The following is a 17,923-nucleotide window of genomic DNA, read 5'->3' on the forward strand; positions in this document are numbered from 1 at the left end:
TCATATGCAAAGCGTTTATCGTGACTAGAGATTGCAATGGTCAAGTTATTAACATGGAAATTGAATGAAATAGCACCAGTGTAAGACGAGGCATTTCTTGCCTAATAAAAATGCACGAACTCTTTGATGTATTGCATAAACTTTTGTGTGAGTGTCGCCTAAACTTTTTCAGCTATTTAACAAAGATTTCTCTGGTTCCATTTTCAAAAATGTACAATAAAATATCTATAAATTTTTACGAACGAGTTGTCTTTACGTAAGTCACTAAGCATGAGAAAAACTTTGTAACTTTATGCGTTTTTTTCTTTTTTTTTTATAAGAGAAGGGGGCAAACGAACAGCGGGAACACCAAGGTGTTCATCGACGCCCATGGACATCTGCAATACGAGAGGAATCGCAGATCCGTTGCCGGCCTTTGAGATGGTGATACGCTCGCTTTGGGTATTTAATTGTTAAATAATAAATTAAATCCTATTCAGCAGGAATCTCATGAACAATGTATCCACGAGTGGCATTCACTGATAGGCAATATAAACCGGTGTTAGTAATTGGGCCAAGAATGTCACGCTGTGGACCGTGTTCCTTTTTAACTAAGCTCATGTTACTCATAAATTCATATGAAAATATTCTCATACCTTTAATTCCTAACGGTCAGTATCAAGATGCCTCGCACTGTTGTAAATTGTTAACACATATATGTAGATAATAGTTGCCTTCAAAAAGGAGGATATCGTTTGAAGATTTCCTTACCAACCAAAGGAAAAATTTTCTTTTTTCTTATTAATTAAAATTTCTTAGAATTTAAAACTAAGCAAAATGGTAAAATTAAAAGTTGATGAGTTCGTTTATCAGCAAGCAAAGGCCAAAAAGCGGTTACTTTCAATAAGATCTTTTTTTACATTATTTTTTATGTTTAATAGTCAATCTAATTTTTTCATCTTTTCAATTTAAAAATAATATAAATAAATGAAATTGCGTATATACATTTTTAATAATATTCAATTGATTATATTTTATTTGAAATGCAAACACTACAAGGGCATAGAGCGGGCTGCTATCTAAAATCCTAATGGGGCCATAAAACAGCCGTGTTAACTGACAGTCTGGAGGAATAATGCATTCTCGTTATGCCAAAGATCTTTGTTTCTTTTCTTTAGATTGTTTTAAACCGAGTTGCTTTCTAGACTATTCTTCATAAGGTGCATAGGTGCCTATTAGCATTGAAAATGAGATATTCATCACTAATTACAGGCAAATTGTCACCTTAAACCAATGCTTATGAGTTTTATCGTGAAGCATTATTATATCGAATATAATTAAAGTCTCTACAGAACACATTTATCCTTTAAATAGGCAGTTATTTACAAAACATTCGCAAACCGTAGATAAACCGTATAGAGTTTAATTAAAGGTTGTACTAACGTCATGTAAACAAATTGTAACCGATCGCTCTTTTAATGGCCATTAGCGCTGCAAGCGAATTCTGAGTGCAAAATAGAACAAGGCGCTGCAGTACTTTGTTATGATATATTAAAACATTCAATCTTTAGTTGCAAATTACTTAATTGCAACTTTGAGTCGAAAGTTTAATTTTAGCGACAAATGCAGCATTTCTGTACTTAACGCGAATTCCATTCGTGGCATATTTTGTTACGATAAACTATGAACTTTTGAAAATGGAACATGAGGTATATTATACAAATGCTTTGGCGGTGGAAATCCAAGGCACTAGTTATTCTATTTCAAGATTGAAAAAACAACAAACAAATATATCTATAGTCTTTGCAGAGTATTTCTCTCGAGAAAGCTGTGATTGTTAGGAACGTAACTCTATAAAGCTAATGGCGTATTTGTGAAAGTACTTCTCAGGTTCGAACCGGCCATTCGATACTTGTCGTAAACTATTTCTTGCCCAAGCAACTTGAGTGACTTATAGGATTTCTTAGAATCTAGCTAAAGGTAATACTAGTTGCTAAGATTCTTAGAAGAATAATTTTAACATGGTTTTTAGAACAAACAACTGTATACATTGTTATATGTTACAGTTTATCTATACATATTAATAAAATTGGAGTGTTTGTATGTAATATTGAGGAAAATAATTTTACACTTAATATCTTTACGTTGCTGATAGGATTTTTTTGGTTTTCCAATATATAAATTTTTGTCTGTATGTCTGTCCGCAAGGCCGAGTTTGTTCCGGATAGTCCCCACAAAGGCTGGGTGCATTTTGACAGCAATATGACAGGAAGGTAGCTGATGAAAGCGGGCATATCACTACTACTGCTTTTTTAAATTCTGCGCTAACGAAGTCGCAGGCGACCGCTAGTATAAAATAAGACTTGTGTTAAAAATAATAAGACAAACCGTATGAGTATATATAATATGTATTAATTTAGGTATTCTTTGCTTTAAAATTTTACGCTGTAATTTTGGGCACAGTCGCTACACAATCCAAACCTTGACAAAGGGTAATTATACGAGTATCAATAATGTACATTGAATAAGTACTTACTTAAAATATATTGAATATTCTATCGCGAGGAGTTTATGGTTGTCTATGTTCACCTTCACATTGACGTCCTGTCGTAGATATGGTTCATTAATCATCGTTTTTAATAAAACCCTACAAATGAAACTCATTTATTTTTATAATGCAACAAAGTTAATGTCGGTAAAGTGGCAGGCTCTCGTTTCAACGATATCTGCGTAATGTATCGAACTCGAACGGTCCCGTTCGAGACTTCCAAGTTAATTAAGGATGAAGAACTAACACGCTACCTGTCAGATTGCCCTCGACTTGGATACGCTGTGATAGTTCTTATCTATCTGGTATTTATCCCTTACTATATGAACTCGATTCACAAAACTATTTCATACATACCTCTATAAATATGCTCTCATGTCTAACTACTAGATTATAGACTTATCACTTTCCTTAACATTTTCAATACTTCTATGCGGTGTTTGTACCTTGAAATACTAAGAAATTAAGTGAGAGATACAAAGTTATAGTCTATAACAGTATCGAGGTGGAGAACCGTTTAGTTTTGTCGCCGCAAACGTTTACAACAACCATTCTTGAATACGAATACTATTTGCGCACGCGACTTTGTTTTAGAGATTTTACATTTATCTTTTAATATTTTTACTTTAAAAAACTTGTAAAAATTAAGTTGATAAATCTTAAAATGTATACCCATAAAAGGTTGCTATTAATATCGTTTTTGATTTGGACGTCGGTACACTTGTCCCGTTAATAATATTACGGATAAATTTGATATTGTATTTCAATAATATTTATATCGGTTAAGTTGATCTGACGTTTTATAAAGCTCAAACAACTGTTTACCATCTATTCTTGTAAGACAAACATCGCCTAAAGCGTCATCAACGGCCTACTTTATCAAGCACCATGGAATGCAGTAATATTGTTTAAGGTAGATATCGTGAGAAAGGTGAGACAAACGGACGGAATTCGCCTTGTACGGCGGCGCATCACAATTGAGACATCTAACTGTGAATATTGCAAAATATATTTCAATGAGTTGTCACGGCATTCCATTAGATGACAGGCGTTTGAAGGGGGTTGGGAATGGAGAGAAGGGGGTCTTGAAAGATATAAGTCGGTATTGTCATCGTGGTGGAGTGTCTACAATTTACACATACAATACATTCTGTGGCAAATACACTAAGTATAGGCGTATTCTCATATTTATTTCGATTATTGTTTTAAACAATTTAAAAACTTTTACTTGACTGTTCAGTATAGACGTGAAAATCTATTTTTGTACTATAAAGTTACACTTAAAATATCTTTGTTTATTGTTTACAAAAATTAATAAGGTTGCCACTTACCGCATATTTTACCTTTGCTCTCAATATTATAAGAAATGGGCGGTTAAGGAAATGTGTCAAATCATTCTTTACTCAAATATCTGATCGTTTCATGTCCAAATATGGAAATTGAATATGCCAGTACCTTTATTTATTTAATGCTGGCTGATAACACCTTGATGCCTTTTTATTTTTTATCAATTAAATAATTGTACAAGTGGCAAGGTTCTTTTTACGTCAAAAAGCTCGGTGTTATTGTTGCTTATTAAAATTCTTCTTCAATATTCACAATGTGCTCGTTAGGGAGTAATGTATTTTTTCTTTGTATACAGCCTATAATATTAATAAGGTCGTAGCGCTGGAGGCGATTTCTTTTGTAATGGAAACATTTAAAAAGGTTGGTTGATTGTATGCTTAATTAAATACCTTTTTCTTCTTTGATTATTTATTTTTATTTAAATTGGCATATTGGTTTTTTAGATTTATATCTAATGATGACTGCATCTGTTCTATGCAATCTGTTACACACAATACTTTGGCTAATAAGGTCAAAAAGTTATCTATAAAATGGTCGACTATCAGTAAGATTTTCTTCAAATTCAATATTTTCTTTCATAACAATAACATACGATGCGATACTCTAATATTGTAACCCTATATATTTTATATATGCAGGAGATCTTCTATAGTAAACAAACTACCTTCACTCAAGTTTAATCTTTAAACTACACGACCTTCACGCAAACAACAAAACTACCGTAACTAAACGCATCACGGACTATAAAGTTTTTTCTTAAACTAATTTATTAACGCGTGATTGAGCAGCGATCTAATACGAGCGCTTGTTTATTATAAAAAAATAAACGCTATAAAGTTTATTGGGAAGTTAAGTGAAGCTTGACAAAAACGTGTTTGCTACTTGCTACGGAGAATAAATCAATTAATCTAACTTTAACGCTATTTTGCATGCGTTTTTTGATGAAATTGAAAAATAAGTAACAATTTATTTTGTCGAGCATCTACAATAGTTATACTCTCAACTTTATCCGACCAATTTTCTATTAAATATTATGATTATTATTGTAAACTTATGTATTTTGTATTGAATTTCTGTTAAGATGTTCCATTTCAAAAATATCTTCAATTTTCATTATTTTGTATTCTTTTAAATTTCACTTACGTCACAGATATGATGATGTGTGCTCCTTTTTTAACTATTTTCATATATTTGACGGTATTGTCTTAGTAAAAAAATCATTAGCTAACATATTTTCTTAATGATAAACTTAACGGCGTATTGCTCTGAGTGCAAATTCATTTCTCGTATGGAACAATCAATTGTAATACTCTGTGACACCCACCTAGCTATTTTACTCTCTTCTATTTTATCTGTAATGTAGGTGTTTTTATGATTACGGAATGGCGTACATAAATTATCTTGCCGTAGTCAGACGTTGAAAGGTAACTTCACATTTGTTTCATTAAAAACTAGCTTTTACCCGCGACTCCGTCCGCGTGGAAAAAAAAATGCACACAAGATGAAAAAGTTCCTATGTCCGTCTCCTAGTTCTAAGCTACCTCCCCATCAATTTTCAATCAAATCGATTCAGCCGTTCTTGAGTTATAAATAGTGTAACTAACACGACTTTCTTTTATATATATAGAAGATAGACATTGACAGCAAAGTATGTAATTCAGTATTCAAATTTCAATTATACTGCGAAAAGAAAGTGTTATATTAAAATCGTATCGTTGTCTCTTTTTGTTCAAAGAGAATGTAAGGGATGAAAATAAGTTTTACACAAGTTTTTCGGCAGCGGAAACCAAGTGTTATTGTTGTCCATAACATTATTTAAATACAATGTTTTTTGACATTGCATACAGCTCTTTGTAACTTCTCATAAACAATATATTTTAAAGCGTGGAAGTCCAACTATTATCTATTTGAATTTCGAAATCAAAATGTTACAATTTGCATAAAATAACTTGCAATATGATTTATATTGCAGACCTTTTATTTAGAGGCAAGACAGCAATTACTTCATCCACGGCCGTTCGTCTACTAAATATCGACAGTCGAAATTTGTTCCCAATACCTAGTATATTATTGATATGATTTATTGCTTCAAATAATCACATCGATCTAGCTTCAAGCAAAGCGTGGATTTATTAATCGGTGCCAAAGTACAATTGTCACATTCCGATTAAAGTTGTGACGAGGTGGTCGCGAAGGATTTTTGTAGGATGACAATATTTCTATAAGAAGTTTTTATATATTCTTTTTTTTTATATTTTATATTTTATATTTATCTACTTAATTAGCAGAACATACGATGTTAGCTAGTCATTATTCTCAAAGTTGGATGGCAATATGTTTAATATGCCTATTATGTCAAGCTTAAACACTTGGTTTGTCCCTAGAATTAGTGTTTAGTCAGACACCTCGATTGTCCATAGAATTCCATAACCGGTGGTGATCTAAGCCGGGCTTGCCGAAGGCGATGCGTGGGCTCAGTGAATGTTGGCGCCGCCGTCCATCTTGAAGTATCACATTAACCCAAATATCCAGCCGATTGACAGAATCATTGCAGAAACCTTCGTTATGACGTGATAATAAATGTTTATATAGAATTCTTGTGAAGGAAGATAATCATTCATTTTCGGTAGACACCACTTTAAATTTTAAAAGCACTCTAATTACAACGCTTAAGAGTTTGCGGATTGTGGATTTAATTTACAACTTAAAGGCTTTTAAAGTCTCTTACTTAGTATAAACGTAGTTTAATAAGTAATCCCCCTATTTGTTTCTTGATAAGAAATTTTCAATCAATACATTTAAGGTGATTCAAACTTATTAGATTGTTCGTGGTGCTAGTTCGAAATACAAATGTACAAAAGTTGTGCTTCTTAGAATGTTTGTATAATTTAGAGTGTAGACTTGTTTGCGGAAGATAATCTACAATAAATACACTCTAAGTGTCGGAATAGATCAAAGCTCTATTCAGATTACAGAACTTTTAAGTGTGGGCGGTTGACAATTTGTAACGAATTATTAAAAGCTTTGTAATTTTGACAGGTGTCACGTCTATTTTTAAACTAAAAGTACGTACGTTTATTAAATTTAAATAAAATGTTATTTAACAAAAAAAAATTAAAAAGCATTTTATGTTATTACTTAAACTGATTGTATTACTCGTGCTTACTTAAAGTTAACTTAATCTAAAGAATTTAAGTAACATCCGCATTAAAATTTAAATACCGAAATAAAGAATGTGTTTATATCCGTTACTTGCAATTAACTAGTTTGTTTAATTGGCGTCTTCAAGCTTACTTAGGAGATTAGATTAACACGTGGGATGTTAACGAGCGATAATGTTCAATGGACGCATCCGGAATATAATATTACTTTGATAGTGGATTTAGACTGGTCACGTGGCTATTTGGAAAGCTCAATTGCTTGTATAACTAATTAAAAACAAAAGTACATACTACGTTTACATACCAGACGGTCTGGTGAGAAAATGCCACGAACATAAGAATAAAATTTATAGCTTTTATTTATAGGTTTTGGTTTGTACTTTTCACCAAGAGAGTCATCATCATCATCAGCTCACTATACGTCCTCACTGAGGGGATCGGAGCCTACCCTAAGTTAGGGATGGCTAGGCCACCAGAATAGTAGAGATGAATAATTCACAATTTTAATCATGACCGAGAACATCAAGTTTGCTTGGTGAAATTGCTTTTGAATTTGATTCAAACCTTGTTAGTGTTAATTGAGGTCACCGGCTGTAGAAGATGCACTTTGCATTTCATACTACGGACAGGATGTTTCTGTTATATAATTTCAATAAATAAATTAATTTATAAATTTAAATATAAATCAAATTATACATTTTCAATGAGAAGTGTCGATTGTGAATTGTTTTATACTTTACTAATAAACTCGCATAGATAGTGCTAGATTCAGAAGCCGTTTAATCATCACTTAAGTAGGTACTCTTAAAAGATTCTGACGAGAGTTTATTTAAGTTGTATGTTAAGTAATCATTAAACTTCGCTTATAGGCCACCCTTGATCACATTTCTATATAGTCTTAGCTTTAGTCTATTTATATAATCTTTTTATGTATGTGAGTAATAAAGTGTTAATGAATAAATAAATAAAGAGCTCTGCGCGTATCAGATAGATCTTAGATAAATACTTTTTTTTATAATTTTGACGAAATTGTAATCGTAAAATTAGAATAAAGTATTGAGTCGGAATACATCAGTGTATTGAGCTTTACAGGATAATTCTGTCTCGGAATATCAAGTTGAACAGCGCCACAATGAAACTATGATAATATTCAACACTACTTGTCCCGTTATGCGCTAACGAATGAATATAATTTGCAATGCCATTAAGCAAAAATCACTCTCAAGTGAATAACTTAAATCATGTTGAAATGTTGTAAGTGACTCGAAAGTTGTAACTTTCTAATTAATAAAGTACTTTGTTTTATAATTAACCGTTATTTTTTCCTTAGACAGAGGGCGTTATTCTGTTTTATTTTTCTATAAAATTATTGTACAAATGTTATAGCATCACATCTGGCAAATATAAAAATTTCAAACGCCAACTTTTAATTGGCATAAATACATCGATCGCTAAAGAACAAAAAAAATATAATACCGAAGTTATTGGTAGATTTGAAGCTAGTAAAAGCGTGTTGAAACATTATTACCAATATTATAAAACACAGACACGAAGGTTTGATATACGATCCCATTGTACAAGTTTAATTGAAAAATAAGGTCAGCATGAATCCGCCGCAAAGCTACGAACAATGAATTGTTTCTGCCCACATACCACATCAGTCGGAATGATAATTGACCTGTAAATTAGATATGCAAACCTCTTGACAGCTTTATAACCATCCAGTGCGGGGATGCTCCTATGAATCGTGAGTCGCTTGGGCGATGTATTCAACTATGCTCAGAAATTGAGTTGTTTAGATTAGTTCATGCAATTGGATTTTATTGTATAACCATATTTCACTGTATTACGACAATACAGATATGATTTTTTTTAATAAAGTAATTTTTTATTGTAAAGAAGTTTATTCATTTTTTTTCTATCTCTAAGAGGTTAAATTGAAAATCAAGACTTAAATAATGTAGTTTGTTGCCAGAAACCAGATTTGTTATGGTTTATTTCAAGATTGAAAACAGCGCCATCTATTAAAAATATATTGTACTCAACTGTTTTTTGTTGTCGATTGCTATATAAAATTATGTTTTTCTTCACAGATCGGCACCATGTCAAGCGGTGGTTGCTCCGGGCCAGGGGTATGCGGGGGGGCGCGGCGTCGGCCCCCGCCCCCACCAGAGCCCGCACTCTCCCTCGCCGCGGACCTCAGCGAGCTGAGTCTGGACCAGGGCTACCACACGCTGGCGGACTGCGGCCCGCCCAGACGAAGAAGAGATAATACGCTCAGTGATGCGCTCTGGTTGAAGATCTTGTCTTATTTAGATGTAAGTAAATAAATACAATTCCAAATTGTATAAGTAGAAATCGGGATGGAAACAAAAGTTTTATAAAATCATGGAAACAACAGAAAGGGCATGATATGGGTATAAATTTCGTAACATTAAATAATTAGAATTGTTAGTCGTGTTGCGATTGTTAATCGTTAGAAGTGATAAAGCGAAGATCCCTGAAAATTAATTACGATCGTTTTACAATAATGTAATATTTTTACATATAATCCTTACAAATAAATTCTTTAACAAATAAATTTGTTTCGCAATTATTTGATATTGGTATTTGGAAACGCCTCAAGGTTCCCATTTGTTTTGGGTTTGATTTTTCCATCAGATAGCATCGCTGCGAACTCTACAACTTACAACATATGGTATCGAGATTGTGACATTTATGTTGAAATACTACAGAACCGTGTAAAATGCTCATTTCATTTCTAAATTTACCCGCTCTTTAATGTTGTTTAGCTGTCATGCTTTGTACAGTATGTACATTACACTGTACATTACATACTGTACATTACAATGAAGAAATGACGTCAGAATTAACATAGTCACAATTTTATGGAGATAATTGAAATATATGTATGAAATAATATGTAATTTTCCTTCTACCACCACCTAGGCACTAATTTGGACACCAGTCCTCAGTTCATTAGTTGTAATTACAATTTATTTGACGAATACAATAAATTTATTTTATTTTATCTGTTACTGGTGCAATAATTGTATTTTATACATTATATTTAGATATCGGAGCTATGCCGCATGTCGCGTGTATGCCGCCGCTGGGCGCGGTTCGCGTCAAGGCTGGCGGCGCAGCCGGAGCCATGGCGGCGGGTACGCGCGGCCGGTGCACTGGAGCTGGCAGCGCGCTGCGCCGGCGCACGCGCGGGTCCCTGCGTCACCGCTGTAAGGGAGTGGCGGATAAAAAATTGTGTGGTATGTTTATATTTAGCTATGATTTAAACTAGAGTTCATTACAAAAGTTGGCAGGCGTGTAGAAGTCCTACAAAAAGTTGTTCTTTTCGCGCTATCAAAATTGTTTCTTTAGTTCTAAAATCGAGCGATACTTGAAGTTTTTAGTTTGTAAATTTACTATTCATCTGGTTTGTTACATCTGATATGCAAATTTATATCATATTAGACCGGGATTCTGAAGCTTAGATTGTAGATTAATTTTAACAACCAAAATCACTTTCTAAATGTAATTACTCTATTTATCACATTTTTTCTAACTTTCGTTTACATATATATGTAATTTTAATAGAGTTATCAAACCTGTTACTAGCGCCACGCCTAAAATGTGCCAATTACCGGATACGCTACTTAAACGGCGCCTCTAAATACCACTAAACATGTTCTTATGCACGTTACACACTCAATTATAAGTTACCACACCATTTGATTTATTAAAAACTAGTTGTCGCCCGTGACTCCGTCCGCGCTGAATTTAAAAAAATCTTAATAGCCTATGTATTCTTCCAGACTATGGTCTACATCTATGCCAAATTTCATCAAGATCCGTTGAGCCGTTTGGGAGATACCTTCAAACTTTCTAAACTATCCATCCATCTAAACATTCGCATTTAGAATATTAGTATGATTGATAGCGGAGTACCAATTTTTAACGCTACATTTTCCAATTTTAAGTTATTCAAAAGAAACGACTCACAATTTTGAAAGAGAGTCTACATCCGGAATTGTACATAAATAGAATAAAAAGTAGGTGTTCTAAACATATTCCACTAGGACTTATGAATATCGTTAAAGTCCCTTAACGCTCCTGCCTTCATGACTGCAGGTTCTGGTAATTATCTCAAAAAAAAAAGAATAAGAAAGGAACTCACTATTGTAATTTATCGTAAGGAATATGTACAAAAAGGAGTACGGACCGAGATTAGATGTCGTTTGTTCTAGAATAAAAAAAAATAATAATAATTAAAAAAAAACATATAGCACTTCACTTTACCATCAAAGAATTTTAACAAGACACAGTAAATATATTCGAGTGTATCAGAAAATATTTCCTTTGTTTAGAATAACGGTTTCAAAGTCACGTTGTGTTCGCAGAAAGCTCTGTTGAAGGCAATAGGCTAATGGGCGAGGATATTCGATATGTTCAATAGTCCTGACATTGCGACTTGCGTGATAGACTTACATTGCTATTATAATATTAAATATTTGTACGTTAGATATTTGCTCTAACGAATTTCGCTCTGTATTAACTTTTAAGGTCTTAATTACATAGGTATTCATAAAACCTTGTAACTGGAAGTCATATATTATCTATAAAGGTTATATGTACTTTAAAGCGTGTTTAATTTTTTTTTAAAATTATTTTTAGACAATGCTGTCAACAATTAAGGAACTAAAAATCGGCATTTTAGTTTCTAATTACCTTTTAATTTACATAGACATTTGTGTTGACACAACAATCCAAGGTTAACTCTATAACTAAATTTATAGTAAAAGTTGCATTTATACTGAAAAGTCACTTATATTGTACATACATAGAGTTATAAATCATTTAAAAAGTTCAATAGATAAACAACTTGTTTACTAATTTAACAAGATAACATAATATTAAACAGAAAAATTAAAGCTCTGATCAATGAAACATAAAAAAAAAGTATCAAGATATTTATTCCCAAGTTGTAAATATTGATCGAGTCGATCGATAGGGGTAACACATAACTGGACTTTCATAAGAACATTGCTTTGGTAATTCAATCACGTATCGTTCAATGATCACGAGATTTACTGCAATGGTTAAATTATGTATGAGACGTAGTAACGATTATTTAAAAACGTCAATGACTAATACGTTAGCAGTAAGATTACACCTGATGTGTTGTTGATAAATCTTTATGAATATTGATTCAATTGAAATATGATCTCTGGTTAAAGTCTGCAATCATTTAATAGATAGAGTCAGTAGCAGCAATAGCTCTTGCACAGATCTATTCTATGGATAGATGGATGGATGGATGGATGGATGGATGGATGGAAGTTAGTTATAAGGTATCTCCAGTCCGGCTGCAAGGATCTGGCTGAAATTTGGCATAGATAGATGTAGGACAGAGCCTGGCTACTAATTAAGATTTTTTTTGCTTCCGCGTCAACGAAGTTGCGGGCGATAACTAGTGTTGTTATAAAATACTGTCAACGAATGCTTTATATTGTGTTGGAAGTATGTTACAATTATAAAGATACATATTAAAGTGCTAACTCTATTTCCTTTCCACCTCACTTACGAGTATATGTACCTATACAAGTTCTCAATTTCATTTCTATCAGCTGGTTTATATGCTGATGTTGATTTATTATTGTTTACAGGTGTCGGTAGCTGGGGCACAACTCCTGGCTGCGACGTTCAGGAATCTGACTCACCTAGCGATCACGGGCGCGACTAGTATGGACGCCAGAGCACTCGCCCCTATCGTCACTGATCTGGTCGATTTAAGGCATCTTGATCTTACGGGTAATGTTATTGTGATATAATTTTAAATATATTATAGCTTGTTATCGCTTTATAGTACTGACCCTATTCAGTTAATTGAAGTTATTTGGACTTTGGCCTTGCAACACTGTAAAATATGAAATAGAAACAAAATATTATATTTAACAAAAAATGTTATTTCCCACTTTAAATTGTGCACTATAATAAATTAGATTTCAAGTACGAGAAAAATACCAAATTTTTATGAAAGTTTTCATTTCTTAGAGATTGTCTTTGAAGCTTTTTGTCCTTTTGTTAGCTAATTAATTTAGTTCTTTTCAAGACGTTTGTTCACAGAATTATGCTCATTAAATTTATTTTCATCTTTATGAAATATTTTTAATTGTAACAATAAAAAATGTAAAAAAGAAACATTGAAGTATACTTTTAAAGTTTTGAATACTTAAAGGTAGAATATCGTAGCAAATTCCGTAGCGGTTTGCTACGAACAAAGGAAATATTTACGCTTTTTACGAGTTGGATGTTAACTTAGCATATATGTAGCTTACCTATATAAAGTTATCACAGAGTTAAGGGTCTTAAATAATTTTAAGTAATTATGTTTTACATTTTAATATTTCTATGTACACTTCTACCTGGTTACAATAGAAATAATTTCCTAAAAAATATTTAAAATGACATATTTAAGATTTATAGGTACATAAAGTTTATTTACATCTATCTAGTTTATAAGAAGATAAAGTTTTCTGTGTGTTTATAGGATGACAGAATAAAATTATTAGAATGGAAGACAATAAAGGAACAAAATAAATTATGATTCATGCATACTTGCCAACTAAAATGTATTACACTGGAGCTAGACATAGATATTTAGAAATATCCGCTAAGCCTTTGCCGTTCATAAATATTGAACGTTTCGTTTGCCAAATACGGCAACATTCGTGCAAATATTTCTTCAGACAATCGATAGGTTAAATCGTTATAGATTAAATTGGTAAATTCAATATTTTGTTTACAACAAAGCTTAGTTACTGTTATCACTTAAACTAAAACAATTAAGGGTAAACTATTCCAGAATAAACAATGAACATAAATGACAACTTATTGCGAAGGCATAAATTAAAGTTTACTTTATATTTTTAGTATATTTGTCTGTTTGAATTCTTCTGAAAAATTTATTAATATTCAACCTATTTTATAATATATAAGTAAATTTATAAGCATACTAGCTGTCGTCTGCAACTTTGTCCGCGCGGAATTAAAAAAAATATAATAAGTAACCTATGTGTTCTTCCGGGCTATGTTCTACATCTGGGCCAAATTTCATCAATTTCCGTCGAGCCGCTCTGGAGATACCTTCTAACAAACATCGATCCATCCATCCAAACTTTCGCATTTATAATATCTGTAAGAAGTAAGATATAATTAAGATTTACTGTGTTCGCTTATTGTTATATTTACTGATCATTGTAACAAACTTTTGTTACTAGGTGCATTTCGTTGTCACATCTTTCGTGTATCGTTACTTCGATTCTTACGAGTCGTATTTTGTACGTATACTTGTTATTTAATTGTACCATCTAACAGTAGCATTCTTGTTAGTTCATATTGTATTTCTTTATATAGGATGTCCGAACGTCGACTGGCCAGAATGGGCGTGGCTGGAGAGCCGGTTAGCAACGCGAAGGCCTCCCGTGGAATACATAGATCTGACGGACTGCAGCGGCGTGAGTGACGCCGGTCTGTGCGCGTTGCTGCACACATGCCCCTCACTGCAATACCTCTACCTTAGACGGTGTACTCTAGTCACAGGTAACAAATAGAAAATATAACTTTTTTTTAGAATAAACAACTGCAAGCGGTCACCCAATAACCTAGTATAGCGATGTGACCGGTACTCATAGATATTCGTTATTACAGATACGTTACCAACCTTTCATCGCCAATTTTTAATAATACTTTTATCATCATCATCATCATATCACCGTGAAGATGCAATGTGCAAGCTCGAAATTGTCTAAACAACAGTCACAGTCTTGTATGTTCATCTTTCATTGAAATCATCGCAGCACCGCCTGTGTCGCATCTCTTTAATTGTGAAACCGTTTTCAAATTTATAACATATACATTTTTAGATTTTATTTAAGAGCGCCGTAATGTTATTAAAATTTAAGATTACACTCAAGGAAAGACTGCGTAATATAAAAGCAAAAGGGCTGTTGCTTTACAAATAAATATGGTCAGGTAAAGTTCGCAGTGCCATAAATCATCACCTATAAAGTCCGGCGTCCGTTAATAAATCACAGTTATTATATTTGCATCTGTGCGCGCTTGGTCAGTCATTTTACCATTAAATATCAATATGAACCCGTCATTACGCCACATTACAGGCGTCGGCCGGTGATTGCTTTCGCTTAGTTTTGCAACGACTTTATTAGATTATCTTTGCAGCGAATCTTATGGACCGAAGCCTTTGTGTTGCACGGTGGCCCGTCTTATTGGAATATTTATACAATAGCCATAATTTTATTTGCTACACTCCTTTACATTGCGAGCTTCAATAGAAGACTTTCTTCGATGAATGAATGAAACGTTGTAGAGACCGTCAGACAAACTTTGAAAAACTTTTAATGTTGAATTTTTTATTTTATGTGCTGACAACATTTAACAAACCATTGAGCTCCGTTTGCAAAATTGTACGAATTAAAATTGCACTGCAAAATTGCAAAATTACATAGGGATAAGCATACATGACTGACACCAAACTGTAAAGAAATCAAAAACATGTTGTCTTTAAATTATAACGACTTCGGGTTTCCACTACCAAAACATATGTACAGAAACATATCGTCATCCCACTCATTCTATTAAAAAGAGAGATAACAAATAGTTTCTTTACAGATGTTTCGGCAGTGTAAAATTTATATCCTTTGTTTACAGATGCAGGCGTGCGATGGATCCCATCGTACTGCGCGCTCAAGGAGCTGAGCGTATCGGACTGTACGGGCGTCACTGACTTCGGCCTGTACGAGTTGGCCAAGCTAGGACCCGCGCTACGCTACCTCTCTGTTGCCAAGTGCTCGCAGGTCAGTTTATGCTGGTCACTTATACACCAGTTTACATGACACTTTTAACTAAATCTAATACTGAGAAAGTACTCGCGATTTAGCATTAAAATAAATCCATTTAAAGTTGTATCCCATCCAAGGAATGAAAAAATGAATCCATTTTGAATCTATTTTAAATTGTAAATTGGAAAGTTTATTGTAAACGAGTTGACGCTTTATTATATTGTTACGTCCATACAACCTCCCTCCTCTGAGTGCTCTAATTTTATTTACATTAAGTAAGTAATAAATATTTTTATATAGGTGTCAGATTCTGGTATAAGAACATTAACGCGCCGCTGCTACAAGCTGCGGTATCTAAACGCACGCGGTTGCGGTGCAGTTGGAGACGACGGAGTAGAGGCGATCGCGAGGGGCTGCTCGCGGCTGCGGGCGCTCGACCTCGGCGCTACTGATGTCTCTGAAGCTGGATTACAGGTAACTTATATAATAACAATGGAAAGGAAAGTGGTGATGTAGAGGTAGCCCTCAAGAAAAGTGCATATCAATGAATGTAATCGCAAGTATAAAGTTACTTTAAGAATTTAATTTCGATACATATGAATTAATTTCGAACTATATTGTTTTTTGGAAAACATAAGTTACAGATTTAATCATAATACATTTCACTTCATCTCAGTCATTCGTGTAATCATAATTCTAATGTATATAACACATTCCAGATCCTAGCACGTTGCTGTCCTAACCTAAAGAAGCTGGCTCTGCGCGGTTGCGAGCTGGTCGGTGACGACGGGCTGGAGGCGGTGGCGTACTACTGCCGCGGCCTCACGCAGCTCAATATACAGGACACACCCGTCACGCTGCGCGGATATCGCGCCGTCAAGAAGTACTGCAAGCGCTGCGTCATTGAACACACCAATCCTGGCTTCTGTTGATGGCGTATGCATAGGCTCAAGTGGTTGTGGTACTACAGAATCGAACACATCAGCCCGGCTTTTGTTAATAAAAAGTGCATTCTCTAAAGTGGGTGGGACGGCAGTAGACTAGGACAATGCATGGTGAATTGTAAGTCGTCCGCGGCATGTTTTATAAGGATGTGCATAAAATAAGTGATGGTTCTGGTTGCAGGGTGAGACACAAAAGTGTGACAGACCTTACAATATAAAGATAAAGATGTACACACATTGAAAGTAAGTGTTATTGTACAAATATTATAGGGGTAGCAGAAATGATACATTTTAATATCGTGTGCACACACTAATGTGAAACACTTGTATTTTTCCACAAAGGAATAACTTTAATATCTCCTTTGGGTGCGTTATTTGGCGCTGAATGAACTTGGCTATCCGCGTATGTCGCAGAGACGCCAATTTACTTTATATTACCGTATTACAATAACTCACAATGACTATGGGGTTTTTGTCGGTTGAAATTCCAGTCACGTAAACTCACTGCCCGTCCGAATAAGCCACAGTGAAAAACGGACCCCCGGGTTGTTTACTGTTAAAAATAACCTCTTCACGTTGTCAATACTAGGCTAGAATGAGACAAATATAGAAAAGTATCAATGTCTTTCTAGCAAGTTATAACTACATTTTTTCAGATTTGTATATTATATAGGGTACTTATGTACGTATGTTTTTCAGTAATGAAAACTCGAGGTCAGGTTTGTGAAATCAATTGAAGTAAAATTCTGAAAACAATCGTTTATTTTTTTACTTTAAACACGTATAAATTTAAAATTGAATTAAAGGGTTAAAAGCTATTTAATTTTGTATAAAAAGCTCATTGTATGGTAATGTCATCAGAGAACAAAGCTTTATTATCAAAAGCTTTCTAAATAAAAGCTCGTGTTCATGACACGTTTTATATTATTTAAAGTTGAATATTACTCGTATAAGCAAATTAAAATGTAACTTATTTTATACTAGCTACCACCCACGACTCCGTCCACGCGGAATTAAAAAACTTAATAAGTTGCCTAAGTGTTCTTCCAGACTATATTCTACATCTGTGTCAAATTTCAGCGAAAT

At 33.7% G+C, this 17,923-nt stretch overlaps 1 protein-coding gene across 1 annotated transcript in view; it reads left to right on the forward strand.

Annotated features, from left to right (window-relative positions):
- Positions 1-17,104, forward strand: part of LOC106721128 (F-box/LRR-repeat protein 7) — a 30,567-nt gene extending 13,463 nt beyond the window's left edge. Inside the window, exons 2-8 of the mRNA XM_045682204.1 lie at positions 9,129-9,353; positions 10,110-10,301; positions 12,699-12,843; positions 14,449-14,634; positions 15,763-15,908; positions 16,194-16,367; positions 16,613-17,104. Of these exons, the coding sequence (XP_045538160.1) occupies positions 9,138-9,353; positions 10,110-10,301; positions 12,699-12,843; positions 14,449-14,634; positions 15,763-15,908; positions 16,194-16,367; positions 16,613-16,825 (1,272 nt within the window). The 5' untranslated portion in view covers positions 9,129-9,137 and the 3' untranslated portion in view covers positions 16,826-17,104. The remainder of the gene's footprint in view (positions 1-9,128; positions 9,354-10,109; positions 10,302-12,698; positions 12,844-14,448; positions 14,635-15,762; positions 15,909-16,193; positions 16,368-16,612) is intronic.
- The last annotated feature ends 819 nt before the right edge of the window (positions 17,105-17,923 follow it).

This window comes from Papilio machaon, chromosome 18, assembly GCF_912999745.1.
Source record: "Papilio machaon chromosome 18, ilPapMach1.1, whole genome shotgun sequence".
Classification (NCBI taxonomy): Eukaryota; Metazoa; Arthropoda; class Insecta; order Lepidoptera; family Papilionidae; genus Papilio; species Papilio machaon.